The sequence below is a fragment of the Sinocyclocheilus rhinocerous genome, unplaced genomic scaffold (genome assembly GCF_001515625.1).
Source record: "Sinocyclocheilus rhinocerous isolate Xijiao unplaced genomic scaffold, SAMN03320098_v1.1 scaffold852, whole genome shotgun sequence".
In the NCBI taxonomy this organism is placed as follows: Eukaryota; Metazoa; Chordata; class Actinopteri; order Cypriniformes; family Cyprinidae; genus Sinocyclocheilus; species Sinocyclocheilus rhinocerous.
The window spans coordinates 755,539-770,563 of record NW_015626422.1 but is presented as its reverse complement, the minus strand read 5'-3'; the positions used below and the strand labels follow the sequence as shown (position 1 = coordinate 770,563).

Here is a 15,025-nt window from a genome sequence, read left to right as displayed (position 1 = left end):
GATGTTAACTGATGGACTGGAGTGCTGTGGATTATTGTGATGTTTTTATCAGCTGTTTGGACTCTCATTCTGACGGCACCCATTCACTGCAGAGCATCCATTGCTGAGACACTGATGCAATGCTACATTTCTACAAACCTGATGAAGAAACAAAATCATCCTGATCTCAGATGAACTGAGAGTGAACACATTTACAGCTAATATTCATTTTTGGGTGAACTACTCCTTTAATGTGTATTTTAAAGATTGTGATGACATCTGAACTCACGTGTTCCTCGAGGCCCATCAGCTCGCTGACGTCAGGAACCCGTCTGGCTCTGAACTTCACTTTAGTTGCGATGCTGTGCACCACGTCTCTGAGGGCGTCTTCACTCAGGTCCTCCTCCATCAGATACGGACCGAAGAGCAGAGTCTTCCTCTCGCTGGACAGCACGTAAGACGCCATGATGAAGACGAGGAGGAGGATGAAGCCGCAGACTTTCGAGCACCAGATGCATGATGCAGATCTGCGCTGTGTTTCATGATCAACCTTCAACACACACATAAACAAACATCATCACATCTAACCGCAGTGTTTTCTGCCAAAATAAAAGCTTGAGGGTTTAACTATTGCAAGTGAAGAAATTAAAATATAAGTACTATAATTTTACTATAAAAATAAATGCATTTCCTTATTATGAAATATCTATTTTTCATGTACATGTGTTTACCTTCAGGTGGACCGCGCTGAACACAAACTCACTGATCATGACAGAAACAGAAACTCGGCGTCAGACCATCAGATCTTGAACAACGTCACAGGAAATGAACTGAGAAACACACAGACTCCTGTCAGTGAAATCAGGCTGTTACTCAGAAGAACAGATGAGCAAAAGAATATGACTGCATGTAATAAGGTTTAATAAATAATAAACAGATTCAATCCATCATGATATCAGAAACATATCCTGTACGAGTCCATCACTCCAGACAGAGACGCTTCACAGACACACACCGAGCGAAAGAAAAACCAGAACAAGCCGTTCTGAAGTTTAAACACACGTGATGTTCCTCCGTCACACCGACTCTGAATGGGACTGAACACACATTTAGACCACACTGAGTTCAGACCACAGAACACACACACACACTCACCACTGACACACACACACACACACACACACACACTCACACCACTGACACACACACACACTCACCACTGACACACACACACACACACACACACACACACTCACACCACTGACACACACACACACTCACCACTGACACACACACACACACAGGAATATTCTCTCCCACTATTTAAACAGCAATCAGCTGTTATTATTATGACTAACTCATAATCAGGTGATTCAGATTGCATTAACGGAATAACACTACACATGTTCAGGACACGAAATACATCACATTATGGGCTGCAAAAGCATTTCATCTTGACTCTGTAGAAGAGATCAACATTATAAATCTGTATCTCGCGGCTCTGACTGTCTGTTTACATGGAAATCCAACAGGAAATGACCAGACACTTTATCAGGAACAGGAAGTGATGCGGATCCCAGAGACACGTTGACTATCAGATCAGAGTGAAGACTTACTGAATTCTGTTCTCCACACTAGTGCAGTGAGTCTGAGCGTGTGACGGGGAACAGACACCATGAGTTATTCAATGAGGAGCTCATTCATTATTGATGAGCGTTAAACGCCTCTCATCACTGCTGATGGTTTATTCAGCAGCCGCAGTGAAGATGATGATGATGATGAAGCTCTATTAACCACTCAGATGAAACAGACTCCATTCAAACTCCATTAACAAACACAGACAGAAAGCACCGACCCAAGCGTCTGTGATGAAGCGTTTGATTCACACTGAACTCAGCACCATTCAGCTGAAGATTCACAGGATTCAGATTCACTCGCATTCACAGCTCGCAGTCGCACGGATTCAACAACAACACGATTACAGGAGCACAGATATCAGCCGGAGTTACTGAAGCGCAGAAGAGACCAAACCAGCTCTTCTGCATGCAAAGCTCGAGGATCCAGAGCATCCAAAACATGAGATCAGACGGGGCCGGGTGTTTGTCGTGTGAAATGTGGATAATCCAGGTGTCTAAAAATAAATGCATTTACACAGGAATTCATGTGAGGCTATAAAGCAACATGAAAGACTGATGAAAATGATCAGAGCCTCTGAAGTGTAAAGATGTTAAATCATGGTAAGAAGGAGTTTCATCACAGCAGGTACAGAATCAATCAGAAAAGTGCAGTAAAAGAGAAGAAGTCACGCCGTGCGTCTGTGAATCAGTATTTAACCCTGCGCTCGGCTCCAACGACCGATAAACATTTCCACACCGCCGCTGCTGGACTCAACAGACAGAGAAGCGACCGTCTCTGCATGTGTTATTAATGCAGCGTATGAACCGCAGACACAAACCATCAGACTGGCGTCCTCTAGAAAACACTCCACTGATCTGACATTTCCAGAACAGCGTTAGTCTCGAAATAAAAGTTGCTCTCTGAAGAACTGAAGCATTAAATGACAAACACACATCATGTCTGATTCCTACGGCTGCTCTGCGTCTGATCTAACCTTTGACCAGATTTATTAATGCACTACGACAATTGATCAAATTTAGCATAAGAATAACATTTTTGAAAAATTATATGTTATGTCCTCTGCAGAGGACACTTTAAAAAGTCGTTTTTTTTACATGAAAAGACATGAAAAGGCAAAAACAGTGGGATTTAAAAAAAATCACCAATCAATTAAAAAAAAAAATTTCTACCAAACTTTATATAAAGATGATTCTCAATTATGTTATGAAAGATATAACCGGATGATTTGATACCATTTTGCTTTGTGTAATGTGTAAACGGGTTTTCCCATTATATACACTGTATCTCATTTGCATATTAAAGGGGTCATATGATGCGATTTCAAGTTTTCCTTTCTCTTTGGAGTGTTACAAGCTGATTGTGCATAGATAAGATCCCTGAAGTTGCAAAGACTAAAGTCTCAAAACCAAAGAGATATTCTTTATCAAAGTTAAGACTCAGCCACACACCCCTAAAACAGCTCGTTCTAACACACCCCCACATATCTACATAGAGGAGAAACAATAATGTACAGTATGTGGAAAATAATGTGTTTTTTTTACTTTAAACCGCATAAACACATTTCATTACACCAAATACACAAAATAATGTTCTTTTTAGCAGCATCATATGACCCCTTTAATGTGTTTTTGGGGCAACGTAATGAAAAAAGAAGTGTAATAATGGCAAGATTTTCACAATAATAATATCTAATATTTCATAGGAATATTGAAACATAATTTCTTTCCCTATTCTCCCAGAATGCCTAATAAACACTTTTAGTCCTGCTGTCTTCTACGGAAGACACGAATGAAATCAATGTCCCGCTTCATCACAGAAAGTCATATTTTGATTTGAAACCCCATAATATTTTCCTGAGATGTTGATTTAAGACAAACAGTTTGAAAATGAGTCAGATTTAAATGATCATTACAAAATGTGATCATATAAGGATGTTAAATCTGATCACTAAATTAAGGCAGCGGCTATTTGCACTATGTTAAAACAGCAAGATTTGCTATTTATACTACTTATTGCAAATAGTAGCATTTATCTGCACCTCAGTATTGTAGTATACTATAAAACAGTACGCAATAATAATGTATTGAGTGTAAATTATAATTTTAATTCAAATTATTAAATGGATGCCACCTTATTGGGACAATAAAGCCCTACCCGATACTTTATATTCAACTTTTTGATTATTTCCTTAATTTTTATTGAAAACAAATGCCTTTCCGATGCGATATGAGATTTGAAAAGGGAGAAAAAAAAGTTCGGCAAAACAGAGGAGGGTTCGAACTCGGGTCGATCACGTCGGAAAGCACGCGCCTCACCATCAACGCCACTGAAACTTGACGAGCGGCTTTGTTTTTTCACTGTCGACTATCCCAATCAGACTTTGGTGGGCGAAGTTAGTGTAAATAGCCTCTGTCAACAAGGCGGCCTATTTGCACTTAGTGTAAACAGACACTCCGCTAAATTAATGTCAGTCATTTTTAAAGAGCAAGCAACCTGCTAACTGCTGTAAACACACAGAGAGGACGAAGATGAAGATAAACAGTCTTCACATTAATCCACAACATCGACGAGACCCGACAAACTCACACTGAACAGAAGGAACTAGAATAATGACTAGACACACCTGAACTGAAGACGGAGACCGAACTAACAGAACTGTGACACAGACACTGGGTCTCTCCTGAATCTGCTCTGTACAGGACTGAGAACAGACAGAAAGCACTCAAATATAAAGTCCTGGAGTCACTGAACACTGCAGCACTTCTCAGGGAAGAAGCGGCACATATGTTTGGGTTGACCATATATTCATTCAATATTTTGTGCTGAATTAAATAATCTTCTGAACCTTCAAGAAGTCAACTTTAAGATCGGATCGAACTCAGCGTCACAAATAACGGATTCATTTCTGCTGATTTACTGTGTTTCACATAAACTTCAGGCGCAGAATCAACATCAGCTCACACACCCATCCATCAATCGATCAATCGAATATCAATCGATCCATCACTCACCGTCATAATCCGATGCTGAAGAAACTTTCCTCCTCCGGAGACGATCAGCTGTGTGTGTGTGTGTGTGTGTGTGTGTGTGTGTCCCCGCTGCCGCGCGCTCATTGGTCAACTCGCAGAGGGGGCGGAGCCACAGCTCACCTGTCAATCACGACAAACTTCATATTTACATTTACACATCAATAACACAAGCAGAAATCCAGGACTGATAACATTCAACAATAACCACAGAATATGAACCATAATAAGTAATTCTATCATTTTATGTCAATAAATGTGACCTTCACACATTATTATTTACTAATCTTACCATTAACTTTATGCAAAATTATGAACATGACATGGACTGAATAGAAAAACTGATCATGTTGTACAACACAGAAGTGATTTATCAAACAAACACATTTTAGACTTATTATAATTATAACATGACTAAAATACCACTGACCTCAACAAGTGTCTCCTTCCTTATGAATGCTGATCAGTCTATTATATCTCTATCCTAACGATTATATCACGTTTGCGTCGTTTAATGTTGTGTTCTTTGTCATACTGAAGTAAAATCAGACAACATGTTGCTGTGTTTTATGTTCTGATGAAGATGTTGAGCTCTCTAGATCACTTGATAGTGAACACTAGTGAGCGCTTGACCAGCTCAAGGCCTCTCATGATCCGAGCAGCTGCACAGTTTCCATGGCGACAGCATCTGTCTGTCACCGTCACGCAGCATCAAAGCAGTTCGTCATCAGTGTGAATCTGAAGTGAATCAGCCGCGTCACACAGGAAGTGGAATTAGCACACAATGACATTTAAGCATGTCTGCACTCATTTCTATAATGCATGTGAGCTTCATTGTTTCTTTGTGTTCAGTGTCTGACCTTTATGTGATGATGTTAATGAGCCTCAATCACTGAACCATATTTGCACCAATTAGCCACGATTTACATCCAAACTTAATGAAGGTGGAATCAAAACCGTTGGACTCGTTCACCAGCTGTGAACATGATGAAATGCAGATTCGCCCTGAACTTTAATTCAAATGATTTCAGAACACAGAGAATAAACTCTGGATTCTGTATGATAAAAGAGACGGCTACAAATGTCATGTGACTGACACCAGCTGACCTTTGACCTTCAGATGACCCGCTGCACAAGCTTTCACTCGTGAACAGATGAAACCGATCACTTTTCACACTACTTTACAGTTTACGGATGTGCTGTATGTTGTGTTTCATTAGTCGTATTCTGTGTGTTCGATGTAATGAAACAGAACCTCACGATCCAGAACGTTCCAGTGCATCCGTCAGAAACATTTAGCTCAAATTACTTCCTCTAGTCAGTCACATGATTTCCTGTTCAGAGACAAACATCCTGTGGCTACAGCGAGTTCACATGGAACCAGCTACTAAACGTGTGTTTCATATAGTGTCGCATAAACCAGCCTGTTTTCCTTCATAACCATCATGATGTGGATCCTGTTTGTACTGGTGTCCCACAGGGCTCAGTCCTTGGTCCCCTGCTTTTTAGCATTTATATTTATCCTCTTGGTCAGCTATTAAGATCCCTTAACCTCAGCTACCACTTCTATGCTGATGATACTCAGATTTATATACATTCTCAACCTGGTCAATTTGTGGATGTCCCTCATCTTTCCAACTATATTTCTGAGATTAAGTTGTGGATGTCTAAACATTTTCTGTCAGAATAGCTCTAAAACTGAAGTTACGCTTCTTGGCTCTCCCCACCAACTGCGAAATGCTGCTGCTATAGATCTATCAGTTCATGGTGTTGCCCTAGAGCTACACAGTAAACTAAAAAATCTTGGTGTTATCTTTGACGCCACCCTGTCATTCGAGCCTTTTGTACAGAACACGGTAAAGACCTCCTTTTTTCATCTTAGAAATATTGCACGTATTCGGCCTATGTTGCCCTTTTCTGTTGCTGAAAAATTTATTAATTCTCAAGTGTTTACAGCGCCATCAGCTGGAGATCTCAGTGATCTTCTGGTCTCCAGATGTGGATCCGGTTCCTCCTGCAGTGTGGCATTCTGCCAGTTATTCAGAAGAAATCTGGATCAAATCTCGAAAAGGATTCTGAAAGCGGATCAGCTCGTGTAATCCAGTCTGGATCTGCATCAAACCTTTGTGGAAGGTCTGGGATTCCTTTGATCCAGAAAAACTGGATTATCCTGATCCCAGAAGAACACAGCATTTGCATCATGCGGTATATATATATATAGACATTTATATTTTGCATCTGATTTGTTTAACTGTTACACCGAACAGTTACAGTGTTACTTTTCACTGTTACAGTCTCTTCAGATAAACACATCAAAATGACCCAATGCTGTTCTAGCTGTTGTTATTTCTGTAACTAGTAGCCTGTATTTGATATGTAGTGTCATTCGGAGCAGCTGTAATCCGGATTTATTAATCTGCCGGAGTGTGAAACTGGATCAGGGCTCCTGGATAGTACATAAGGGTTTTCCAAATCTAGATCAATCTTTCTGAACAACTGGATCCCGATGTGATTTAACTCATTCCTGTCTCGCAGCACCTGTTTGTAATTTTGTTTCAGTAAAAGGCGTTCAGAAATCGGCTCTGGTTGAGATCAGACACTACAAATTCGTTCACTAAAGTGAAACAGAATAAAGAGCTAAATTTACTCATCGACACGTACACGAGGATGTCGAACCGGATCATTTTCATATTTTTAACCCTCTTTTGAATTAAACCAATGAACACAAAACATCTCAGGATTCATCAGATCCATTACTGATGTTTGTGCTGTTGATTTCCCTCCAAAATGATGTCACTTCCTGGAGGATGATGCTTTGGTTTGATGTTGAGGACACAGAAACCACTTTAAATCAATGATATATAATGAAAATGTGCTGCATAATAGGAATGAACAACCAACTAAACGTTCGTCTACAAAACACCAATTCAACTTTTCTAAAACACACCAAACTCATTAAATCAGATGTTAAACAAACACAAAGTCTCTCAGCTGACTGAAGATTTATTTAAGAACAGAAATAAAACCTCATCTGATGTGCGAGCAGACGCTCCATTCGTTAAACGTTAATTAAACGTTCTACAACACACTCCTAAACAGTCTCTCCTTTTGAAATGCTGTTTTCCCAAAGTTCTATTTCTCATTAATAATAAGCATTAATAATTATAATCATTAATAAGCGCAGCAGAATGTGGCTGTGAATAATTCAGTTTGATCAATGACTGCGATTAAAGTGCACTATTCTCTCATCACAGGGAGAAAAACTCAGTTCTAGTCAAACTTTTAAACATGTTTCAAACACTGTGACAGTGACCTTCATTCATCTTCCTCTGAAGGAAAGAAACCGTAAACGTCACAGCGTCCATGACACTTCATCAGAACTAAAACAGACCTTCATCCAGAGAGAAACTACTATTCTAGAATCTCAAGCTCAGTTGAGAATGAAAAAAACTAAACAAGCATAATTCTGAAAGCGCTAAAAATCCCCATGAGTGTCGGGCAGGCTCGGTGTTGACCTGAATGACTGTAACAGCTCATGAAAAACATAAACCAGGCTAAAATCTGAAGAATTACAGGTGAAAATCACTCAGATGATGATTCCAGTGGTTTAGAAGGACAGGATGGTCCTGCTGATGATGTCCACACACTCTCTGACCTCATCCTCCTTTATAATGAGGGGCGGGGCTAGTCTGATGATGTCACCGTGAGTGGGCTTTGCCAACAGACCGTTGTCACGGAGACGAAGACACACCCTCCAGGCATCATAGTCTGAGAGAGATCAGAGGATTAGAAACGGATTATCTCTCTCACACACACACACACACACACACACACACACACACCAGATCATTCACCTGCACAAAAACACGGATCTCCACTATTAACATACAATGATCTGTTCAAACTGCCATTGTTGACTGAATCACTTGAGGATCCGTGTGAACGCTGCTATCAGGATGTTAGTTCTACAAACCTGATGAAGAAACAAACTCATCCTGATCTCGGATGAACTGAGGATAAGTTAATTTTCATGAACTCCTGTTTAAACTGAACTATTGCTTTAATGCACAGCAGTATAACAGCATAATGGCCAGAATAAATCAGTCAAAAGAACGGAAAACCTGCCGATAGGCACAATAAAATACTTCTGAATATATTTCTCTCATTCTTGTGTAACTGTGTATTTTAAAATATTTTTTACTTTAAAGCATATACTTGTCATTAACTGTCAAAAGAAACACTGTCAGGTTACAGCAGCTGAAACGCCTGCTTTGCTATAAAAACACACACATTTTCACAAAAGCTTGATGTTGTAAGAGTCAAAAATGAAAATGCTCGCTGAAGCCTGATCTTCTGACTCTTTCTGCTCTCACAGCCGATGTTTTTAACCCAAACACAGAGCTGAACTCGCCCACATTCCTCAGATCATCCGTGCTCCACCTTCAGCTCAATGATCACGCCGTTTAACTGGACGAGCGACTCTAGACGTTCACCTTCTACCCAGAATTCATTCTGCATGTATCAGCCTTAATTACACTTAACACTTTCACATCAAGGGTGGAGCCGTGAAGATGAACCAGAGGCTTCACTGATGTGGATCTGAAGCTGTAGACTGGTTTGAACGGACGGTGGTTTTGGGGCGGTTCTGGTTCTGACCTTTGGTCTCTTTGATGATGATGGCGTTCAGGAGGCCTTTCCCGCGGACGCCGCTCACGATCTCCAGCGGAAGCTTGCTGAGCTCAGTGCGCAGAACCTGACCCATCAGATCCGCATTCTGAGCCAGACGCTCCTCCTCCAGAACCTGAGGAGATCCAGAGCGTGAGCAGTGTTCACACACACACACACACACACTCACACTCACACACACTCACACGCACACGCGCACTCACACACACACTCACTCACTCGCACTCACTCACTCGCACTCACACACACGCTCTCTCACACACTCACTCACACTCACTCACACTCTCTCACACACTCTCTCTCACTCTCACTCTCTCACACACTCACACTCACTCACTCACACTCACTCACTCACACTCACTCACTCACACTCACTCACTCACACTCACCCTCTCTCACACACTCACTCACACACCCTCTCTCACACTCACACACACCCTCTCTCACACACTCACTCACACTCACACACTCCACACACCCTCTCTCACACTCACACACACTCCACACACACACACACACACACACACACACACACACACACACCTCCAGAGCAGCGATGGCGACGCGGCAGGCCAGAGGGTTTCCTCCATACGTGGATCCGTGTTCTCCAGGTTTGATGGTCAGCATCACCTCATCATCACACAGAACAGCAGAGACCTGAGACACACACAGATCATCAGCAAACATGTGTGTGTGTGTTCTTCATAATCAATCAACAGTGTGTGTGTTTGAGACTCACAGGATACACTCCTCCTGACAGCGCTTTACCCAGAATCACCAGATCCGGCCTCACTGCCTCGTGGTCCACAGCCAGACGCCGCCCAGTGCGGGCCAGACCGGTCTGCACCTCGTCAGCAATGAACAGAACCTGCAGCGCGCACACACACACATATTCAAACTGGTTCAAACACAAACACACAGTCAGTGTTCGTCAGATTAACACACACGAGAACAAACGGCTGGTGTGTGTGTGTGTGTGTGTGCGCATGTTTTTGTGACATATGAGGACATAAATTTGTATAATGACAAAGGTATGACATAGGTATTACAAGGAGAAGGTGACTTATGAGGACATTACCCCATGTCCCCATTTTTCAAAACGCTTATAAATCATACAGAATGAGTTTTTTTGAGAAAGTAAAAATGCACAAAGTTTCCTGTAAGGGGTAGGTTTAGGTCTGTGTGTGTGTACTCACATTGTGTTTGGTACAAAGCTCCCGGACTTTCGTGAGGTAACCAGGATCAGGAACGACCACACCTGCTTCACCCTGGATGGGCTCCACCATGAACGCCGCCACGTTTGGATCCTGCAGTGCTTTCTGCACGACACACACACACACACACGATCAGGGGAAACTAGTTGAGCTGGTTAAGTTACAGGTTAAAAATAACACTGCAGGTTTGCTGTGCTTGTTTGTAGGACTGCACAATCTGTCCAAATATATTGTGATTATATATCAATATGACCATAAAATATTAATAGTATTATTAATATTAATATTAACAATAATATTTATTATTATTACATTATAATTATATTTTTAATATAGAACTACTGTACTAACAATGATCATTGATGACTTGATTATATTTATGATTATTACTATTACTAAATAAATTAAGAAACACTATTACTATATTTCAATTATTTTATTTTACGTTACAACAGTAAAATTACAGTGCTAATATTTAGTCTTAATTTCTTCGAATAAGGCTGGTGAAAGTTCGGTTACAGAAACTCGAGCTGCTGGAGAGTCCATGAACACAGTACCTCTAGTGCAGTGACGTCATTATATGGCACCAGCTCAAAGCCGGGCATGAACGGACCGAAACCCTCGTAGCTGCTGGGGTCCGTCGAGCTGGAAACAGCAGCCATCGTGCGACCCCAGAAATTCCCGGCTGCGGGAGACGAGCAGAAATACAGACGCTCAACATCATCTCGCATTAGAGGAAAACACCGCCAGCGCGCTTTAAGCTGACATGCATGCGTGCAACATCACATAAATATATGAACCTGTAAGGCATTTGAGTCACAGGAGACTTATGCTGTTTATCCTTCAAGAAAAATGAATCAATGATCTCAAAATATTACAAACACAAACTTTGTCTCATCATTCCTGACTGTGAGATGCTGACTTACCTGCAAACACGATCTTAGCCTCATATTTCGGGACGCCCTTGACAGTGTATGCCCACTTACGAGCCAGTTTACAGGCCGTCTCTCCGCCCTCCACACCTTCAACACAAGAGCAGGATTAGAGCCACGCCTTGCATTCATCCATCACCGCTCTGGGTCTCACAGCTGTACCTGTGTTCATGGGCAGCACTTTATCGTATCCGAACAGGCCGGTGATGTACTGCTCGTAGACACCCAGCACGTCATTGTAGAAGGCTCTGGAGGTGAGTGTCAGCCGCGAGGCCTGCGCCGTCAGCGCCGCGATGATCTTCGGGTGGCAGTGACCCTGGTTAACAGCGCTGTACGCGCTCAAGAAGTCAAAGTACCTGCGGCCCTCCACATCCCACATGTGAACCCCTGCAACACGCCACAGAAACACTGACTCACACAAACACACTCCACTACAGCGTTACAGTGTTACGGCGTTACAACGTTACAGTGTTACGACGTTACAGCGTTACAGCACTGCAGTGTTACGGCGCTCCAGTGTTACAGCGTTGCAGTGTTACAGCGTTGCAGTGTTACGGCGCTCCAGTGTTACAGCGTTGCAGTGTTACGGCGTTGCAGTGTTACGGCGCTCCAGTGTTACAGCACTGCAGTGTTACGGCGCTGCAGTGTTACGGCGCTCCAGTGTTACAGCGTTGCAGTGTTACGGCGTTGCAGTGTTACGGCGCTCCAGTGTTACAGCGTTGCAGTGTTACAGCGTTGCAGTGTTACAGCACTGCAGTGTTACAGCACTGCAGTGTTACAGCGTTGCAGTGTTACGGCGCTCCAGTGTTACAGCACTGCAGTGTTACAGCGTTGCAGTGTTACAGCACTGCAGTGTTACAGCACTGCAGTGTTACAGCGTTGCAGTGTTACGGCGCTCCAGTGTTACAGCACTGCAGTGTTACAGCGTTGCAGTGTTACAGCACTGCAGTGTTACAGCGGTGCAGTGTTACAGCGTTGCAGTGTTACGGCGCTCCAGTGTTACAGCACTGCAGTGTTACAGCGTTGCAGTGTTACGGTGCTCCAGTGTTACAGCGTTGCAGCGTTACGTGTACGCCTGCAGTGCATGTGATGTGGGGAACGCAGCCGGACACATGCAGACTTCAAAGCTTTTGCACTCATTTAGCCCACAAACCGGCGACACTGGCTCAAGCTGCTGCTTTATAACAAATCAAAAGCAAAATATGAAAAAGAAGCAAAATAGACAAAGCAATAGCAAACTACTGGAGATACAGAACATGCTGCAAATGTGAGGCAGAGATGCAGGCAGCTTCAACAACATTTTTATTGCGTATAACTTCTAAATAATGGTGGTAACGGTGACTTTTTATCTCACAAGTCTGACTCTTTTTCTTGCAACTCTTGAGTTTTTTCAGAAGCGCGAGATGTACAGTCAGAATTCTTAAAAAAAAAAAAAAGTCTTGTGAGAAATAAGTCAGAAAAGTCAGATATAAACTCTGAAATCTGACTTTATATCCCTTAATTCTGACTTTTTTCTCGTAATTCTGACTTTTTTCTCGTAATTCTGACTTTTCTCGTAATTCTGACTTCTCAGAAATGAGTTTACATCTCACAATTCTGATATTTCTCTGAATTCTGAGAACAAGTCAGAATCGTGAGAAAAAGTCAGCTTTGTGAGACATAAACTTGCAATTATGAGTTTATAACTTGCAACTGCGAGACAAACTCATAATTCTGAGAAAAGAACTCAGTATGAGTACAGTATGAGCTGGACTGTGGATGAGGAACACTCCCAGAATGCTGTGCGCAGGCCTACCCTCTCCTCGCTCCAGAGCCACGGGCAGCGGGTGGTAGTTATGAGCGCCGTATCGATCCTCGCGAGTGTAAACCTCCTCTGACGTCAGCGCACGCTCTGCAGGCTCGGCTCTGGACGCCGTCGAGGAGGATGTGCGTGTCCCAGAATGCACTGCACGGCTCAGGGCGGGCATCACGCCTCTCATCAGACTCTTCATGCTGTTCATGGCTGTTCACACTGAGACACAATCATTCAGTCACACGCTTCACTCGCATCTTTAGTTCAATTATTGAAATTTTTTTTTTATCTTAATATAGGTTTATAGTGGCTTATTTTGCTGTCAGGAGGACATAGAGTATAAAAACATTGTAATGTCAAATATAAATTCACTATAAAAATGATGGTAATAGATCAATTTATAAACAATTTTAGTTAATTTAAGTCATTTTTTAAGTTAAATTTAAAATGTAATCACGTAATAATAATAAAAATGGCCTTTTTTGGCAAGTTGTGTGATATTCCTTAAAAAAATGATTTAATAAAATGTATTATTATTGTTATTATAACTTAAGAACTGTGCAATATATTTCTGTCATAATTTGTTCAAGTTAGACCGACATTGTATTATTAGATGAATAAATATAACTGTAGGATTTCATAAAAGAAATAAAATTGACTAAAACATTTACAAAATGAATTAACTTTCTTGATTCATGTTTCTGATGTTTTATGAATAATTCATCAGTGACGTCACTCTATTAGTTATCAACCATGTTCACATGGAGACACTTTTTACCATCTAATTTAATTCCTTATGAGGAAAATCAAGGCCTGCCCTATTTATTCACTTTTAATATTCTGTTTCCAATATTACAGAAGTAAAATGATTGTGAATCAGCAATGGTGAAAAATGTATTTTCTTGACGATGGCTGTATAACTGCATAACTATATAAGAATAAATATATAAAGCTGTATACAAGAATCACACAAGTGACATTAAACAAGGGTGTTTTCTCATAAACATCCCATAATGATCAGAACAGGACGATCTGCATTCGTTTTTCAGTCAAACCTTCAGTCTGAGAAAGAGTTTATTTGGAAAACATCAGTGAAAATCAAATCTTCATATTTCATATATTTGCATGCGAGCTCTCGTTGTACAGCTCTAGGTTTTAACTTCTGGTTTGAGGCACAAAAAAATTTAAATTTAAATTATATAGCAGCCATATTAAAATATGAAATGATAATAATATGAAACCTCATATAACACAGATGAAGTGAGCTGTGCTGGAGTCAGTGAGACGGACACGTGGCTCTGGATCATCAGTGCATGAAAGAAACTGATGAACAGACAGAAACCAGCAGTTTCTCATTCAGACGCTCACAATGAGCTCAACCTGTCTCACTCATCATAATCATAATCATGATCCTGACAGATCACAGAGACCTGCTGATATCAGATCAGCACATTTCATCAGTCTCTCACTGCCATCAATTATTAAACCGATTCCTTAGGAAACTTTCCACTAAGAGTCACTTATTTATACAGTCACGTGACATGTCAAATACAGCCTGCGGCGGTGATTGGCTGAAAACTCACTGCCCTCGACACGCCCACTGCATGCGCTGCCAAGGGTTAAATAAAGACTCTCTCTCTCACACACACACACACACACACTAACACACACACTCACATCCAAACTAACATACACACACACACACACATCAAAATAACATATACACACACACACACACACACACACCCAAACTAACAT

General features: G+C 41.4%; 2 protein-coding genes across 4 annotated transcripts in view; both read right to left on the bottom strand.

Moving 5' to 3' along the window:
* Positions 1 to 6,251, bottom strand: part of chst15 (carbohydrate sulfotransferase 15) — a 13,535-nt gene extending 7,284 nt beyond the window's left edge. The window contains exons 1-5 of one of the 3 annotated variants that reach the window (XM_016521553.1): positions 5,751 to 6,251; positions 5,074 to 5,381; positions 4,629 to 4,766; positions 711 to 809; positions 269 to 529 (exon numbers count right to left, since the gene is read on the bottom strand). In XM_016521553.1, the coding sequence (XP_016377039.1) occupies positions 269 to 529; positions 711 to 749 (300 nt within the window). In that variant the 5' untranslated portion in view covers positions 750 to 809; positions 4,629 to 4,766; positions 5,074 to 5,381; positions 5,751 to 6,251. Of the gene's footprint in view, positions 1 to 268; positions 530 to 710; positions 829 to 4,628; positions 4,767 to 5,073 lie in introns of all 3 variants that reach the window. The other 2 variants (XM_016521561.1, XM_016521545.1) reach the window with 2 other exon arrangements.
* Positions 6,252 to 7,633: 1,382 nt separating this feature from the next.
* oat (ornithine aminotransferase) overlaps positions 7,634 to 15,025 on the bottom strand; it is a 7,883-nt gene continuing 491 nt past the window's right edge. Inside the window, exons 2-10 of the mRNA XM_016521575.1 lie at positions 13,271 to 13,486; positions 11,638 to 11,862; positions 11,470 to 11,565; positions 11,101 to 11,228; positions 10,526 to 10,648; positions 10,069 to 10,197; positions 9,873 to 9,986; positions 9,300 to 9,444; positions 7,634 to 8,411 (exon numbers count right to left, since the gene is read on the bottom strand). Coding sequence (XP_016377061.1) covers positions 8,251 to 8,411; positions 9,300 to 9,444; positions 9,873 to 9,986; positions 10,069 to 10,197; positions 10,526 to 10,648; positions 11,101 to 11,228; positions 11,470 to 11,565; positions 11,638 to 11,862; positions 13,271 to 13,475 — 1,326 coding nt within the window. The 5' untranslated portion in view covers positions 13,476 to 13,486 and the 3' untranslated portion in view covers positions 7,634 to 8,250. The remainder of the gene's footprint in view (positions 8,412 to 9,299; positions 9,445 to 9,872; positions 9,987 to 10,068; positions 10,198 to 10,525; positions 10,649 to 11,100; positions 11,229 to 11,469; positions 11,566 to 11,637; positions 11,863 to 13,270; positions 13,487 to 15,025) is intronic.